This window comes from Silurus meridionalis, chromosome 3 (genome assembly GCF_014805685.1).
Source record: "Silurus meridionalis isolate SWU-2019-XX chromosome 3, ASM1480568v1, whole genome shotgun sequence".
In the NCBI taxonomy this organism is placed as follows: Eukaryota; Metazoa; Chordata; class Actinopteri; order Siluriformes; family Siluridae; genus Silurus; species Silurus meridionalis.
This window is the reverse complement of record NC_060886.1, coordinates 10792209-10808978: the sequence shown is the minus strand read 5'-3', so window position 1 is coordinate 10808978 and position 16770 is coordinate 10792209. Positions and strand designations below refer to the sequence as shown.

Sequence of the window (16770 nt, the reverse complement as noted above, 5' to 3'; positions counted from 1 at the left end):
ACTTAATAATAAGTGTTATCTGCTGCTGTAGCCCATCAACCTTAAGGCTTTTGCATGTAAAAAATTCTGAGATGTTTTTCTGTTCACAACGCTTGTAAAGAGTGGTTATTTAGTGAGACAGTTACTACTGCATTCCTGTCAAATCAAACCAGTCAGTGGGACAGCAAACCTGTTGCTCAGTGGATTGTTCTTTTTTTCTTCTTCTAACTATTCTGGATAAACTCTAAAGAATCAGTTGTGTGTCAGTTGATTGGTGATGGTTATGTAAATCATGCTCAACAAACTAGAACGACATTGTATGTGTATACACATAATGAATAGTTGTTTTAGTTCTATAGCCGCTATATGACATCTCTATTTAACCTTGCTCTGACATGAAATCTGCACAGGTCTGTCTTGCCGATAAACATGCATCGCCCTCTCTCTCTCTCTCTCTCTCTCTCTCTCTCTCTCTCTCTCTCCAGACTTGGCGACATTCCATAAGGAGCACAAAGAAAAGAGGGGATCATTTTTCCCCTCTCATCTCCCCTCTAATGAAGCATGGCAGCACTGCATAGGCTATAAACTCCCAGACCACTTAGAGGTGCACCTGTGGCACCCATGGGGCCGGCTGCCAGGTTGCTCAGTTGGGTGGGAGTGACGGAGCATGCCCACTGTTCCTTCCCTGAGTCCTGTGGGCAAAGCGCAAGGTGACATTGAAGCCCATGTGTGTGCGGTGCGACGTTCATGTCTGCTAGCTATATTCCCTTTGGTAAAACAAAATGTGGGTTGAGCAGGAATGTCACGATCGGGAGGGTTTGTCCAGTCAAACAAACCTTTTTTTTTTTTTTTTTTTATGAGAACATACTAAACATAATAAGAGTTGCAAGAAGAGAAGTGGGTCAAGGTAATAGGTGAGACGGGAACAAATACACTGTCTGGGGCGGCAGACATCTGGATCAATCTCGGTGTGTCGGAGAAGCAGGAGGATTTGAAGCTTGGCTCAGGCTACGTGAGGCCAGACAAATAAACGTGCGCTCTGAGCAGCATGCTGATGGACAGCTCTGTTACCAGGGAGAACTAAGGGGTACGTGCCTCACACAGCCAGCCGACTCCTATGTGTGTGTTTGTGTGTGTGTGTGTGTGTGTGTGTGTGTGTGTGTGTGTGTGTGTGCACGTGTGCGCATGTGCACGTAGGCGGTAAAACAGCGGTGCTCTTCGGAGGTTTATCCTGTGTGTGCGCGTGTGTGTATTTGTATAGAGATAAATCAAACAGATACGCCAGTGTGTGCTCTGCACTAGATGGCAGTGTGGTTAGGTGCAAACGCATAACAAACAACAAACACGGAGGATCATCATGACCTTTTCTGAAGTTTGAGATTTCCCTCAGTTTGATCTTGCTGAGTCAAAGGGATTGGTTGTGATCCTAATATTAATGGCATGCACAGATGAACGGTTGATCGTTTTACACTCGGCATGGAAACAAAATGAAGGATGACAGAGACTGGAAAAGAATAGAGGCACAAATTAAGAGAGGTGGGCTGAATGATAGAAAGAAAATTTTCTGCCACAACCTGCACTGACCAGGATATTAATCTTAGACCTTGCTCATTCTGTAGAGTCTCCCACTCGCACACGCACAGAAGCGAGGGAAAAAAGGAAAAAAGACAGAGAGAAAAAGAGAGCTCATTATTTAGTTGGCGGGGAAAGCCAGGCGTTAAGAGAGTGAGTCCTACATTGTCTTCTTCATTATTCACCTGGAGAGATTTCACTTTGTGAGACAGTCTCTGCAAATTGAGCTGTAATGAATGTACTGCAGTTCCTTTTTTCCCACAGCCTTTTGATATTCTCTCCTACCAACAGCTGCCCCAGCCCGTTCCAGAGTATGTGGCCCAGCCCGCCTGTAGAGGCTTTTGATATCAGAGATCCCCACACACACACGCGCGTGCGTATGCACTTGCATGCAGCCATCCCGAGGGAAGCTCTCTCCCATTTGATTTCTGTCAGGAAAAAGATAAACATTTCCCCCCTACCTTTGAAAGCTGTTCTTCACTGCCATTTAGCTAGAGGGAGGTAATGATTTGTTGAGCTTATTTCACCATTAATCTTCCCAATCAGAAAGGGAAACGGCCCATGACCGGCCAAATGAACACACCTCATGGAGCACTTTAAAAAGAGAAAATGATCTAGGGAGTTAAAAAAACAGACAAGGATGAAGCTTGGGTGTCTGCAGGATATCTTTCAGCTTAGAACCGGAAAAGCCCTGCCAAATGACATATAGCATATAGATGTGCATATAGATCTAGTAGATTTGCAAAGTTCCCCTGGGCATCTCCTTCAACTGCTCACAACTATCACAGTCTGTACAAAACATTAAAATTTCCCAGAAACTAATTCTAAACAATAAAGGCATTATCCCAATCAGCATGATGAGTGCGTCAGAGCATCAGAGCACGCTGACTTACGTCCTGACAGAGCCTAACAGGAAGCTCATTAAACACTTCCTGTTATCAGAGGCTGATCTGTGACATGTGGAACACACCAGGTATTCATTAGCTTTGACTCCGCTTATCCTGTCGCCTTTAATTGCGAATGATCGTTCTGCGCGTGTGTGCAGGTGCCGGCCACGCCAGCTTAGAAATAAAATCAAAATTATGAGACTGTGGTAAAAAAAAAAAAAAAGAAAAACCAGGTCATTTCAGAGATTAGGAACTCGTTATGCCCTCTATTGTTTCCTTGTTCCTTTTTTTTTTTGCTTGGAATAGTTCTTATTCTTTTTATTCCCCCGTGTAAAGTTTGCATGCTATAAAGAAAAGTGGCGACTGAAGAGCATGTGATATAAATACGATTACGAAAAGCTGACAAAATTGCTACCATTCTGATGAAATTGATGCTCTCGGATCAGGCTTCTAAATGCATATCTATAAGCTATCTATATCTATATGGCAGAAAGAAAGCATTCAGATCCATATCTAATCCATCAGTTGGAGACTAGGTCACAGACGCTTTTTGTCATTTGTGTCCATGGCTTTGAAATAGGTTTCGAATTAAGACAAATCAGCTGTCCAGACTGACAGATGCAAGTCATTTCCATGCCAACATGCATTACGGTTCACAAATAATGATGAATGTTATCACCCAAATGAAGCTCCATAAGGTAAACATTTATAATGCTGCGAACTAAATGGGTTTATATTTACCTATTATTATTATTATTATTATTTTATTATTATTTATTTATTTTTAGTTATTTATTCATAGCAAACCTATACTCTTGGATAAGTCCAAAAGACTGTCGCACATATTCAAGGAAATCTGAGCAAAGCTGGTATACAGCTCCAAAGCTCCATGGATAACAGATATAATAACAAATACTGCTACTGTACCCATTTATGTGAATAATATTAATGATGTTCATATGAACAACAGGCCAAATTGCTTCCAGGTTTACCGCATTACCACAAATCTTCATGATGCGAGAACCTGGAGAAGACTAAGGCTAATATTACATAAAATATATCGCTCCTAGAAATGATTTATTATTCATTCATTCATCTTCAAGGCCAGAGTCACAGTGGATTCGAAGCTTGCGTATACCAGGGACACTGGGCACGAAACACACACACACACACACACACACACACACACACACACACACTTTCTCACATTTTGCTGAGCCAATCTGCCTATGCCTTTTTTGGGATGTGGGAGAAAACTGGAGATCACAGAGGAAACCCACAAGGACACTGTGGGAACATGCAAAACTCAACAATTACCAATATCAGCTCTGTCCCTCCTGGGAAAAATACACTATATTGCCAAAAGTTTGCAGACACACAAGTATGGCATTTGCTTTTTGGGTATTGCATTCCATGCTCAGTCCCAATTTCTCCCAGTAGGGTCATTGAGCATGGTATTCATTAAGCTCGCTTTGTGCACAGGGGCATTGCCATGTTCAAGTTCAAGTATGTATAACGCATCCAAAGACTATACAGTTTTGTGCCTCCAGCTTTGTGGCAACAGTTTGGAGAAAAAGGGTAGGTGTCCCCAATATGTATATATGTATGTATGTATGTATGTATATATGTATATATACATATATATTTATATATATATATATATATATATATATATATATATATATATATATATATATATATATATATATATTTGTTTGCCACAATACCTTTAATAAAGTTCCCTCAACTCAAATTCCTAAGACTGCAGCATCTACACTTATCCTAATGCAACAGCTGTAGGTGCTCCTTTGAGAGATGCAGAAAAAGTTATTAGCAATATGTGGGTCATATAAGCTTCCAAACTGATACAAAGCTGCAAAAAAGTGCCAGATTAGAGAAACAGTGAATATTTGGAATGCCTCTTAGCCATCCTTAGAGCAATATGGCTCAAAATAATTGGTTCATTTTGAACACAAACATATCTAAACTGTGAGGAATAGCTGGGACGTTTTGTTTCTGTCGCTCCATGGAGACCCGGCTGGTATTTGAGCAACTCCATCTGTGAAGGGATCTATGAATGTTACACATGTACACATGGCTCAACAGTGATTCTCATGGGATTCATGAAAGGGGAAGGTCAGAAAAAGAGAAATAGAACGGTTGACAAGGAGCATGAGCTGAATTGTGCTATAGTAAGCGTTTTAGCATCATTTAAGAACAGGTACAAGTGGATGTACAATATCTGGCACCTTCAAAAACACTGTTTTCTTAAAAATAAAAGTGGCATGTATAAGAATGCCAATGCCTTCTATATGCTGCTTGTCCTCTGCTGCAATCGACCATTCTACTGAAATGGAAATGTCAATCCTATTTGAAGAATCCACATGAACCATTCACAACAAACAAACCTGTAACAGCCTAGCTAAACAATTCTACTATCAATCAAATTGAAACGATATTGTCTCCTCTAAGTTCTGTCATATTTGATGGCTTTCACTGATAACAAGAGCTAGGAGAGAGAGAACATGGGCAATTCTATTCATACATGCCTCACAGCCCTTAGATTTATGCTGCTTAAAGTATGAAAAACGTTTTATTTTTCCTGTAGGCTTTAGAAATTCACTGTAGACTATTAAGGTAAATTTATATATATATATATATATATATATATATATATATATATATATATATATATATATATATATATATATATATACATTTATACATTTATATATATATATATATATATATATATATATACAGTGGAACCCGGTTATGTCGATGTCCTAGGGGGTCGCCAAAAAGCATCGAGATAACCGATGATCGAGATAAACGAAAATCAAAATGGCAGCAGTATATTAACGTGCTTGAAATTTCTTTATGTACATGATGTGCGTTAATAAATGAGAATGTGCATGCACGTGTTTTGAAGGGTTTTTACACAACAGCGTTGCCGCGATTTGTTTGATGAAGGCATGCTATAAAAATACATACAGTACATGTTTATCTGTCAGGAATCCACCTGCCACGCCCCCTTCGGCCCCCTTCAGCGTGGCAGGTGCTTTCTCGGCCGCTTTCTCACATATGGTGCTCGTTTATCATCATCACCAGCTCCTATTTAAACTTCCACACTCTCACTGTCCGTTATTGTTGGTATATGTTGGTTCACGGCGGTCGTTGTTATCGCTCATGCGTTTCCCAGTACGTGTCTTCCCACCGGCTCTCTCTCAACGGCTGCTCTTTTCTTCACAAAGCTGCACCGCGCCCCTACTAACACTACGGACACTAGCACTAACTAACAGCAGAGATTCACCAGTATACAATACAACACCTGAAGCAGCTGTAAGGCTTGATTTTTCCGCCACTTCCGCGAGTTCTTCTGCGGCTGCAACGAGATAACCGACGTTAAATGGCAAAATTTTTTCCCTCTTGTGCTCGAGATATTAGGGTTCGGCGACATAAAAAAGTTGACATAACCGATAAAAAATGCTTAGAAAAAGCGAGAATTTGGCGGTTCCACTTCAAAAACGTCGACTTAATAGGGTTGTCGAGATAACCGAGGTCGAGATAACCGGGTTCCACTGTATATATATATATATATATATATATATATATATATATATATATATATATATATATATATATGTTTCTCGGAAAGAAAGGCACTATAAATGTACTTTTAAAGACACTTAGGAATGTTCATGGTATTTAATCTCAAAACCAGGTTGATAAGGCCATAGACAGACCTTAAAAAAAGAGAAAAACGTGACGCCATTGGCATCAACAATGATGCCTCAGCTTTCCACGAACTCACTTATTTGTATGACTCAAACACCCTTAATATTTAAATTTTTCAAACAGGAAGTAAGCTGTTTAACCCCTACTTGGATTCCGTCTGTAATCGAATAAGTTACAGTTTCTGGTAACATTGGTATCTAACAAACATTCGACCATTCATTCTTAAGAAAACAACCAGAATTTTGGACAGATCCACAGAAAATGCAAAAACATAAATGGCTCCAATCAACATGCAAATCAGCACAAAAATACTGCAATCAGTGGATTTGTATTTTGAATCAAAAGATGATGGCAGCTTACAAGTATGAAGAATATAGCTTGAAATGTTCTTCATGAAAGATATTTTAAACGTGAGGAAGTGGCTCAGCACTGTTACACTCTTCAAAGAATGCATCATGATAAGAATCGAGAAGCAAATGCAAGTTCAGATTATTGCGTGTATGTGCAAATGTACAAAAATTAACACAATAAAACAAAAACCAAAATTGTTCGAAAGAGAAACAAAGACATTAAAATGAAATGTGGAGCATAAATTACAACAACCATTAAAATACAAATAAGAAACAAGGGGTGCTGTGAATAGTGAGGTATGTCTCAGTAAATGATCAGTAAACATGAATCAGGTGTAGAGTCATGTGAAATGAAATGTGACAGTGCAGTGGCTTGTGGGAAATGTTGTCTATGTCTCTTGGCAAAATCCTGACAGAATAACTGTGGGAGTGGTGGGCATTTTTATAACAAGGGTATTGTGAAATAGAGAAACAATGCACTATTTAAAAAATAAATTACTATTATAATACAGCATCCTCATATGCAACATATCATACATGTACACTGCATGTCCTTTTGATGAAGAGTGCTATAAATGAACTTAACCACAGCTAATTTATTATCAGAAAATGATTATAGATTAATCAGATGATTATTGTTGTGACAACTTTGCTATATGACATAAAACATAGTATCTTCAAAAAAATGTTATGACCGTACTTTTTGTTAGTAACTGCAAAAGCTTCATGCCAGAAAGAGTGTGTGTGTGGGGGGGGCAAAACCCTTCAAAAGCAATTACTGATGACATTATCACAGGGGACAGCAATCTGCTCAGTGAGAGCTACAAAACAACCTTCAAAAAAAAACCCAGGAGCTGCCTCACAGCCTTCAAATCAACAGTGAGATAGAAAAGGACAAAACCCATTTCATCTTTATTTGTTCCACATCAGAATGAACTAGTCTTTACTAGAGTCAAGGTCAGTCTTTGAATTGCTTTAGAAACAACTTTTTACGAAAGCTCTCCTTTTTCCTGATATACTTGAAAAGCAATCAAAATCTAGCAGGCTATTTTAGGTTTGCCTCCCCATCTGGGCTGGAATCACCTCAAATATAACAGGTAAAAAAGCAGATCCTTCAGCTGCGACGGACTGAGAACTGATCTGGACATGTCTCGATGCTGATGCCAGAGCCATAATTCAAAAGGCATTTCCCACAGTTTCTTTGGCCATGACAGTGAAAGTTCATTTGCAGTTTCCATTTGAGTCTTATTAGCATTCACACACTGAACACTGCCAATATCTCAGCACCTGTAACCAAGGAGCCCATTCAGGTTATATTTTCCAACGCTAATGAATTGATGACTTAAAGTTGCCTGTGCAGCGAGTACTGAAAATAAAGAAAGCGAGACTCCACAGTGTGTTGATTTGGTAAGATCTCTATAGATGAATGCATCTTTTATTTCATTCAAACCTGCAGGGATATGACACCCAGTCTAACCTGCTGTGTCTGAAACACCCAAGCTTACTAACATTTATTTCAGAAGACATTCAAAACTATACACAATAGAGGTGTACTATCCTTCAAAGACTATTTGCTTCAAGGTACTTTGTGAAATCTGCTTGTTGCAAGAGCTTTCTCATGCTCTTATTATTCCACTTATTACTTATAGACATATTTACTGACATTGTTTTTGTCCTGAACAAAATCTAACATCTGCTACCGCAACCTATTTCATTTATTCTTTACCAACAGTTAATAAGTCCCACACTAACAGCCAACTAAATCAGTTTTTATAATGTTTGTCACCAGATTTGTGAGTTAAATTAGGAGCCTACATAATACACTATACTCTTTGTTCAGAGATGAGTTATGTGCATGTGGTAGTCAGACATGAGATTTTTGTGATGTTTAGAGAGTAATCGCCACGCATGGGTTGTAATTTGCTTACAACAGATGTGTCTTAAGTGCTATTCTAACCTGTCATGGACTTAAAGCTGTCTCATTATATGAGAAACAAAGGTATTGGAAATTTAAAACATATAAGTGCAGGAAAATATAACATAAAAAAAAAAAAAAAAAAAATGAAATCAAAAATTATGTTAAAGATAACATAACACAAGATAATGCACAAGAGCAGGGGTCTTCAATGCTTTTCAGTTCAAGGACCCCTTAGGCGATTAAGACATGGGGAAGGGACCCCTGACACAAAATGTGCCAAGCATAGCCACTGATATTAATAGAAACCAATCATATCACGCTAGTTATATTATGTCAAGACAATTAGAACTATGTTGTCTGTATATTTTCATATATTTTCAAATCTTTCAAAAAGATGCATTATAACAAACATATATTTTGCTATTAAAAATCACAATTTATTAAGTTGTTCACAGTTCGTTTATTTTAAAAGTTTCATACATTTTCCGTTTATTAGCAGGTGAACTATAATGCATTAACATGAACTTCAGCTTACATTTTAATAGAACTTATCGTTTGATTTTACTCTCAAGCGGACAATTATACATTTACATAAACTTCAAATGTAAGTATAATAGAACTTGAATGTAATAATTATAATATTTTTTTGTTATAAAATATTTTATCAGATGTTTTTACCCATGTTTACTTTTTTAAACAGAAAATATGTATATATATATATATATATATATATATATATATATATATATATATATATATATATATACACATACACACATATATTTTCATATATCTTTTATCGTTTATACTTTTTATTTATCTACTTTATTTTTTATCCTTAAATTCTATTCCTTTTGTATGCTGAAATGTTGGACAGTCGTATAAAGCATTTTACTTCAAGCGTACTCTGTATGTATGTGTATGTGACAAATAAAATTTGATTTGAATTGATTTAATTTGATTTAAATTGATTTAACCCCCTGCAGTAATGCCATTGACCCCCTAGAGGACCGTGGACCTGTGGTTGAAGACCCATGGTCTAGAGGTTTACTGATTACTGGTTAATGGTTACTGAAAACCCCATCTATGATGCTTCTACTCAAGAAAAAATAGGCCAGCCTTGGAGGCATAAACTACAGGGAGGTCAACTGGAGATGCTGAATAGCATGCTCAAAAAATTGACATAAGCCCAAACATAGTTCATCACTGAATGTTGGTAACTTCCCCACATAAACACTTACCTACCTTTTGCGATACTCTGAATATGGTCTTGTGTGCTTAGACATAAAATTTCAGACATCAGAGTAATGCTAAAAGAGGAATTAAATTAAATGAGTCTATGATGACAAATTGCAGTAATATTAGGGATGAGAATAAATCTGTAATAAAGACTAAGCTAGATGTGACTTGGTACGTAAAGGAATGAGCATAGGCACCAGTTATGAAGACTCTGACTTAGTGTATGACAGAGCAATATTTTTAATGACTATAAATGGTCTCATAACATCATCAGTACTGAAGGATTGGTGGAGTTTCTTCACACCCAGATATCCTGTAGCTAGTAAAGAGTAGAACCAAGCTATATATTGTTTTCACTAATAAACGGTACATTGGTTTTGGTAGCTGGATTCTAAGACTCTCAAACGTTGTTGTGCTGCTGAGATCATGTTTGATCAGGGTGATTAGATTGAAACCAAGCGTGAGAATGATCAATACTTGACTTCATTTAACACTTTAAAATCAATAAAGACCTTGACCTTTTTGAACTTAGAAAAAGACAGTGGATGCTAGTAAGATGGACTGTCTATAATCGCCTGTTCTGTGGGCCTTGGCAGACTAAAGAACAAAAAAAACGTATATGATCTTGCTAATTACATAAGGACTAGAAGTATAATATGGGAAATCATGGAAATTTTATAAGACCAGACATCAATATCTTCCTCAAATCGTGACAGGGATATTCTTTTGAAATTATGATATGAAATGAAATATTCTAATGATGAGCAGTGGTCTATAAACACATCTATCAGGTAAGATGGGGATCATTTCTTCCTACAAATTGACCATTCATAGTGCAGAGATGGCAAAAATGTACATACTTTACTTAAGTAGAAGTACAGATACTCATGTTTTAAAATACTCTGGTAAAAGTTGAAGTACTGACTACACTGTTTTACTCAAGTGAAAGAAAAGAAGCATTGGCTCTGACATGTACTAAAACAAAAAGTAGTCGTCACTGCTAGCTGTTTTACTGTCACGCTGGTTAGTAGACTTCACATTATATTAATATATCAGTACAAAACAAATTTAACATTTTGTTACCTAATAAATAAATCCAGGCTGAACATCCACTATATAGAACACAAGCAGAGAAAAGATGATGATGATCAGGTAATCAGGAATATCTCTGTTCTAAGTCATGATTACATCGATGACTCCCTCTGTCTCATCCACGTTAACCCTATACTTAGTGTTGCCTTCTGCATTGCTCATTGTTTGCTTCATAAACTAGTCTTCATCTGTGATGTGTAATGGCCAGGAAATGATACACCAGTGGTAGATTGAAAAAGCCGCACAATGACAGGAAATAGGTTGATGGACTGAAAACGGTGCACAATGGGAAAGAAAATATTACATTTCACCAAATAGATTAAAACTAAACTAACGAGGCTGTTTTGAAAATGTAAGAAGTAGAAAGTACAGATATTTGTGTAAAAATTTAATAAGTAAAAGTAAAATGTCCAAAAAATAAATAGTGAATTAAAGTACTGATACCATAAAAATCTACTTAAGTACAAAGTATTTGTACTTCGGTATTTCCGACCTCTGTGAGGGTGTGAACTTGTATCTCTTAGTCAAGGTCTTGGACCAAAAGGAAAGTGGTTGTTTCTTTGCTTCTTTGGTTTTTCAAAAAGTTCTCGTGCACAGGATCATGTTAGGCGTGTGCAATTTATATGAGTGGCCCCTCCATTGAAGAAACACCCCTCTCAGCGCTGTAGTTCTGTGGGGGTAAGTCAGGCATGTCTGATACGTACTGGCTCTGCATTCTGGTTTTCATCTTGGCGATGCTAATTAGGAAAGGACACTTGTCTTCACTCTTTCGAAAGTTTGTCTAGGCGAACCGCCAGATCTACAAGATTGTTCGGTGTTGACTGGCTATCACATTATGCCAACTCTGTGAGGACATATTGTCAGAACCCCTGGCAAAAAAATATAAATCTGGCAACTCGTTCTGACTGCTGTGTGCAGCAAGTGTTCTGAATTCAAGCACATTTTTGGCTGTTGTTTTGGTCCCTTGTATTGGGGTAAGAAAAGGAATTTCTGTTCCCCTGCCTTTAAAATGTGATCAAATAATTATGTCAAAAATGATCATCTGACTTGATGATCACCTGAACAATTCTATCAGATGGGAATCTAGTTGTTGGATAGGACATGACAGTTTCTCTTTTTACTGTTGTTCAATAAGATATTCATGAAGAGTCGATACATACAAATTCCACTGCATGCATCATAAGGGAAGTCTTTATTCAGACACTGAGAGGGTTATGCAAATGGGGTGAAATGGCAAAGCCACAATCTAAACCAATCTAAGCCAAGCAAGAACATAGCTGATGGCCAGAAATAACAAAAGCACAGATAAAAGTCTCACTAAAGAAACTGGCACCAGGAATACAACTTTCTCAAAGAATATAAGCGAGTCTGGGTTACGTTAAAGCTATAAGTCACAGCATATAATTGAGATGCATTTGTAGTCCTAAGACTAAACAGGGATGTAAATCATCTTGTGGCATTGATGATGGTTTTCTTTTGCACTGAAGATCATGGAAAATGGAGCCTTTTCACAGATGCCAGCAGACATCTTATGTACAGCTACTCGGCCACTATCATGCCAGCACTGACAAACCTCATTTCATTTGCAATCTTTTACTATAGTTCAAAATTAAATAAAGAAATCATTTCTTGAATAAACACCTTACCTGTTTTAACTTTTTTAAGTCCTCATCAAGCTCAAGATTGTCCAGAATTACAGCAACAAACAAACTCAGCAGGATCTGAAAAAACAGACGAGCACTGATGAATAATGAAAATGGATTCACAAAGCCCTTTGTTTGTTAAAAAAAAAAGTTTGAATGCTGTATTCACAATACATCAAAATCAAATTCAATGAGGGCATGCAAAACATTTTATTCAGGGTCACCACGGGTTGATTTGGTGCTTTCTACATTTCATTAAGAGACTTCAGGTATAAAGATGAAAGCAACAGAATACCATATTATTATACATTCATTCCGTTTGAACACTGAGAACATTGGATGTTTGTATGAGTAGTATAATTGGCTGCTTGTTATCTGTCCAGCAGTGTAATGCAAATCCCAGTGATTTGTCAGTATGCCACAGACTACTGTCACTGACACGGTCACTGCTATTGTCAATGCTACTGTGTTATACCAAAACAAGCAAAGGCAACATAATGTTAGTTACTAAGCTTTATTTTTTTAAACATACAGTACACACAGTACACACACCAACTGTCAATCCACTATCTACAAGGTGGTATCAAAAAGTTTCGAGACGAGCTCTATTTACAGGAAAATACTTTATTTATTACATTTACACACTTCTTCTGCTTGATTTTCTTTTTGCTGCTCCTATTACTGGTCACCACAGCGGATCATTTGCTCTGTCCTCTACATCTGCCTCTTTTGAACCAACTACCTGCATGTCTTCCCTCACCACATCTATAAACCTCCTCCTTGGCCTTCCTCTTTTCCTCCTTCCTGGTGGCTCCATCCTCAGCATTCTCCTACCGATATACCCCATGTCCCTCCTCTGCACATGTCCAAACTATCTCAATCAGGCCTCTCTCACTTTGTTTCCAAAACGTCCTACATGTGCTGTCCTTCTAACAAACTTGTTTCTAATCCTGTCCATCCTCATCACTCCCAACGAAAACCTCAACATCTTCAGCTCTGCTACCTCCAGCTCCACCTCCTGTCTTTTACTCAATGCCACCATCTCTAAACCATACAACATCGCAGGTCTCACCACAGTCCTATAACCTTTCCCTTTCACTCTTGCAGATACTCTTCTATCACAAATCACTCCTGCCACTCTTCTCCATCCACTCCACCCTGCCTGCACTCTTTTCGTCACTTCTCTAACACACTCTCCATCACTTTGCACTGTTGACCCCAGGTACCTGAACTCCTCTATCTTCTCCACCTCTTCTCCCTGCAACCGCATCACTCCACTGCCCTCCCTCGCATTCACACACATGTACTCGGTCTTACTCCTACTGACTTTCATTCCCCTTCTCTCCAGCACATACCTCCAGCTCTCCAGGCTCTTTTCAACCTGCTCCCTACTCTCACCACAAATCACAATATCATTTTTACACTTACACACTGTCACATTTAAAATAGTTCCCTCGCACAGCAGTGCTGTTCTTCCAGCATTCCTGCCACTTCTGGAATGTGTCCTAAAAGTCTTCATTTCGAAGCCTGTCAAGCAACTTCTGCGATGGTGTCAAAGCTGCGACCCTTTAGCTGGATCTTCATCTTCATGGAAGAGGGCAAAATCCACAGGAGTCAAATCTAGCGAGTAGGGTGGGTGCAGAAGCGAAACTTTGTGGATTGTTCTCCAACGATCATCATGCATAAGTTGGAAATTGGTTTCGACATTTTCAGTGTTTGGTCTTCCTGATCTTTCGTAGACTTCCAGTGATGTTCTTGAAGTGCGCATGCTACTCAAAACTCAACTCAAAACTGGCAGATTTGGCCAGTTTCACACAGAATTTCACATTTGCTCTTTGTTCTAAATTGCTGTGCAGAATATAATCGCAGACATGGTAACACACGTGGTCAGAACAGCACCAGTTAGCACCATTAATCTTTAAACATTTTGATACCACCTCGTAACAGAGGTGGTATCATACATTTACATATATATATGTGCTGATCGAGTTGGTCAGTGCTTTTTCTTTCTTCAATGCACTCATGACATCTTTTCAGTTTCTGTTTTCTTTTTTTCTTTCTCCTTATTTGACAGGGGATGAATAAGCAATTCAGCAATTGCTTGATTAGATGCTCTGGCTGCGCTCTCATTACCGCTAAGATCGTGTTCAAATGTCAGATTTAAACAGTAGCTCCTCACTCATTCCAGCTTTTCAAATGTCAAATGCGAACAAGCATCAGAGCCATAGTGATGGATAATTACCATCACTATGAGCTGCTAATCAAACACTGACAGAATAACCGATAAAGAAGTTTTCTTATGTAGGATCATTAGCCAACCTGTTTGCACCCACCACAATTGGAAATATTTCTATTTGTAATCAAAATGTTTGTCACACAGCACTCGTTACTTTGAAAGAGTAAAGAAAACCTGTGGGGATTTTAACTAGAATAATAGAACCCACAGCATGGAGCTTGAAATTTGAAAGATCCAGATACATTTTGTATGGTGTAATGTTCTCTTGCCATGTTTTCTCCAACATCATCAGGCGTAATAGCAAAAGCTGTTATCTTGCCAAATGTTGGTAGCACAAAGTATCCAGTAAAACTGTGCCAAAAACTGTGCCAGACAATATTAAAAAAATGTGTTTTGTGATTGAAATTGTTTAAACAAGAGAGCAAAATGCTAAACAAGAAAGACAATGTTCATAGCCTACTATATTAGTAGAGGGCACTGTATGTGAGGAGTAATCCATGGCTATGTTGGTGGTGTCTTAAAAGGATGTAGTGCACAATGCACTAGGCGAATAAGCCTCTCTGACCCCATATTTTATTCACAACAGAACAGAGAAAACATATTAAATATTTAAACTGAGAGAATGTACCATTTCAAAGAAGAAATAAGGCAATTTTGAATTTGGTGGCTGTGACACCACAAATAAGTTGGGAAGGGGCAAGATAAGTCTTAAAAATAAACGGAGAAACATTTTGTTACTAATTAAGTTAGTTGGCAATAGGTAAGATGATTGGGTATAAATAGTCTATCTTAGAGAGGTTCTCAGAAGTAAAGATCAGAATTTAACCAATTTATAAAAGACTGTGTCCACAAATTGTAGAATAATTTCAGAATAATGTTAAAATTGCAAAACAGTTAAATATCTCAATATTCCTCTTTTAAAACATAAGCAACTCAGATATATATGGACAGAAAACATGATGCTACACAGTGGTAAACATGACCAACCTGTTCCAACCATCAAATTTAAAATGACCTTAAATTTTATATTTTTTAAATTTTTATGTCCTTAAAATGTTATATACTGTTTACAAATGTTATATTACTGTTATACTGATAAACATTAGATACGATTTTTTTTGTTTGTTTTATTGTGAGTGGAATATGGATTTATGAGATTTGCAAATCATTACATTCTGCTTTTATTTACATGTTGCACATTGTCCCAATTTGTTTTAAATTGTGGCTGTATTTTGATATAGAATTCTACCCTCTCTACATCATACACAGGGATAAAGTAGTGAAATACAATTACATTGTATTAACTGCATTTATTTGACTGAAATTTACTAACTAGTTATGAAAGAGAAAAATAGTAGAAGGGAGAAAAATGGAGAGAAAGAGATCATTTTTCTTTTTATAACATTATCGTTTGTAGATCTTCAAATTAATTTTGTGCCTCGGCCCATTTATCAAAGCTGCCATGTTCACCATATAAGTTCAAAAACAAGCAAAAATCATCCTTTAAATAATTGGAAAAAAATGTTTGCAATATCTGTTTCTGTATGCAGCTGTAACTGTACACATTATGGCATTATAACCATATGACCAGTAACGAGAATAACACTGATTATCTCTTTTTTTATGGCACCTGTTATTGGGTGGGCTATATTAGGCATTTTGTCATCAAAGTTGATGTGTTAGAAGCAGGAAAAGTGGGCAAGCTTAAATGTTTGAGCGAGTTTGACGAGTTAATGCTGTTAATGTTCGATGGGTGATCAGTAGACATAAAGTTATGCCTGGTCGGTGTATGTTTCTGTTTGTTTCTGTATGTTTTCTGTTTCTTTTTTTACCAGAGTAGCAAACAGGTGGTAGAGAATGAAGTAAATGGCCACCACCGGAGCCCACATATGTCCCACAGCTACCAGGGTTTGATCCATGACATCAACCCAGCCTTCCTGAGTGAGGATCTGAAACATGGACATAAAGGCCTGCAGGAGAGGAACACAGTGGTAATCAGTCAGCACTTTTGCATTATACTTCTCTTTGTTTAGTCGTAGCATTCACTTTTTAATAACAGAAACATCAGAAGGAATAGTAAACATTTCAAAGGTTGATAAAACAGTTTCAATTCCCT

The 16770-nt window shown here is 37.6% G+C and overlaps 1 protein-coding gene across 3 annotated transcripts in view; it reads right to left on the bottom strand.

Annotated features, from left to right (window-relative positions):
• Window positions 1-16770, bottom strand: part of nalcn (sodium leak channel, non-selective) — a 96050-nt gene that overhangs the window by 34364 nt on the left and 44916 nt on the right. For all 3 annotated transcript variants that reach the window (XM_046844541.1, XM_046844543.1, XM_046844542.1), the window contains 2 exons: window positions 16487-16624; window positions 12422-12496 (listed from right to left, as the gene is read on the bottom strand). In XM_046844541.1, coding sequence (XP_046700497.1) covers window positions 12422-12496; window positions 16487-16624 — 213 coding nt within the window. The remainder of the gene's footprint in view (window positions 1-12421; window positions 12497-16486; window positions 16625-16770) is intronic.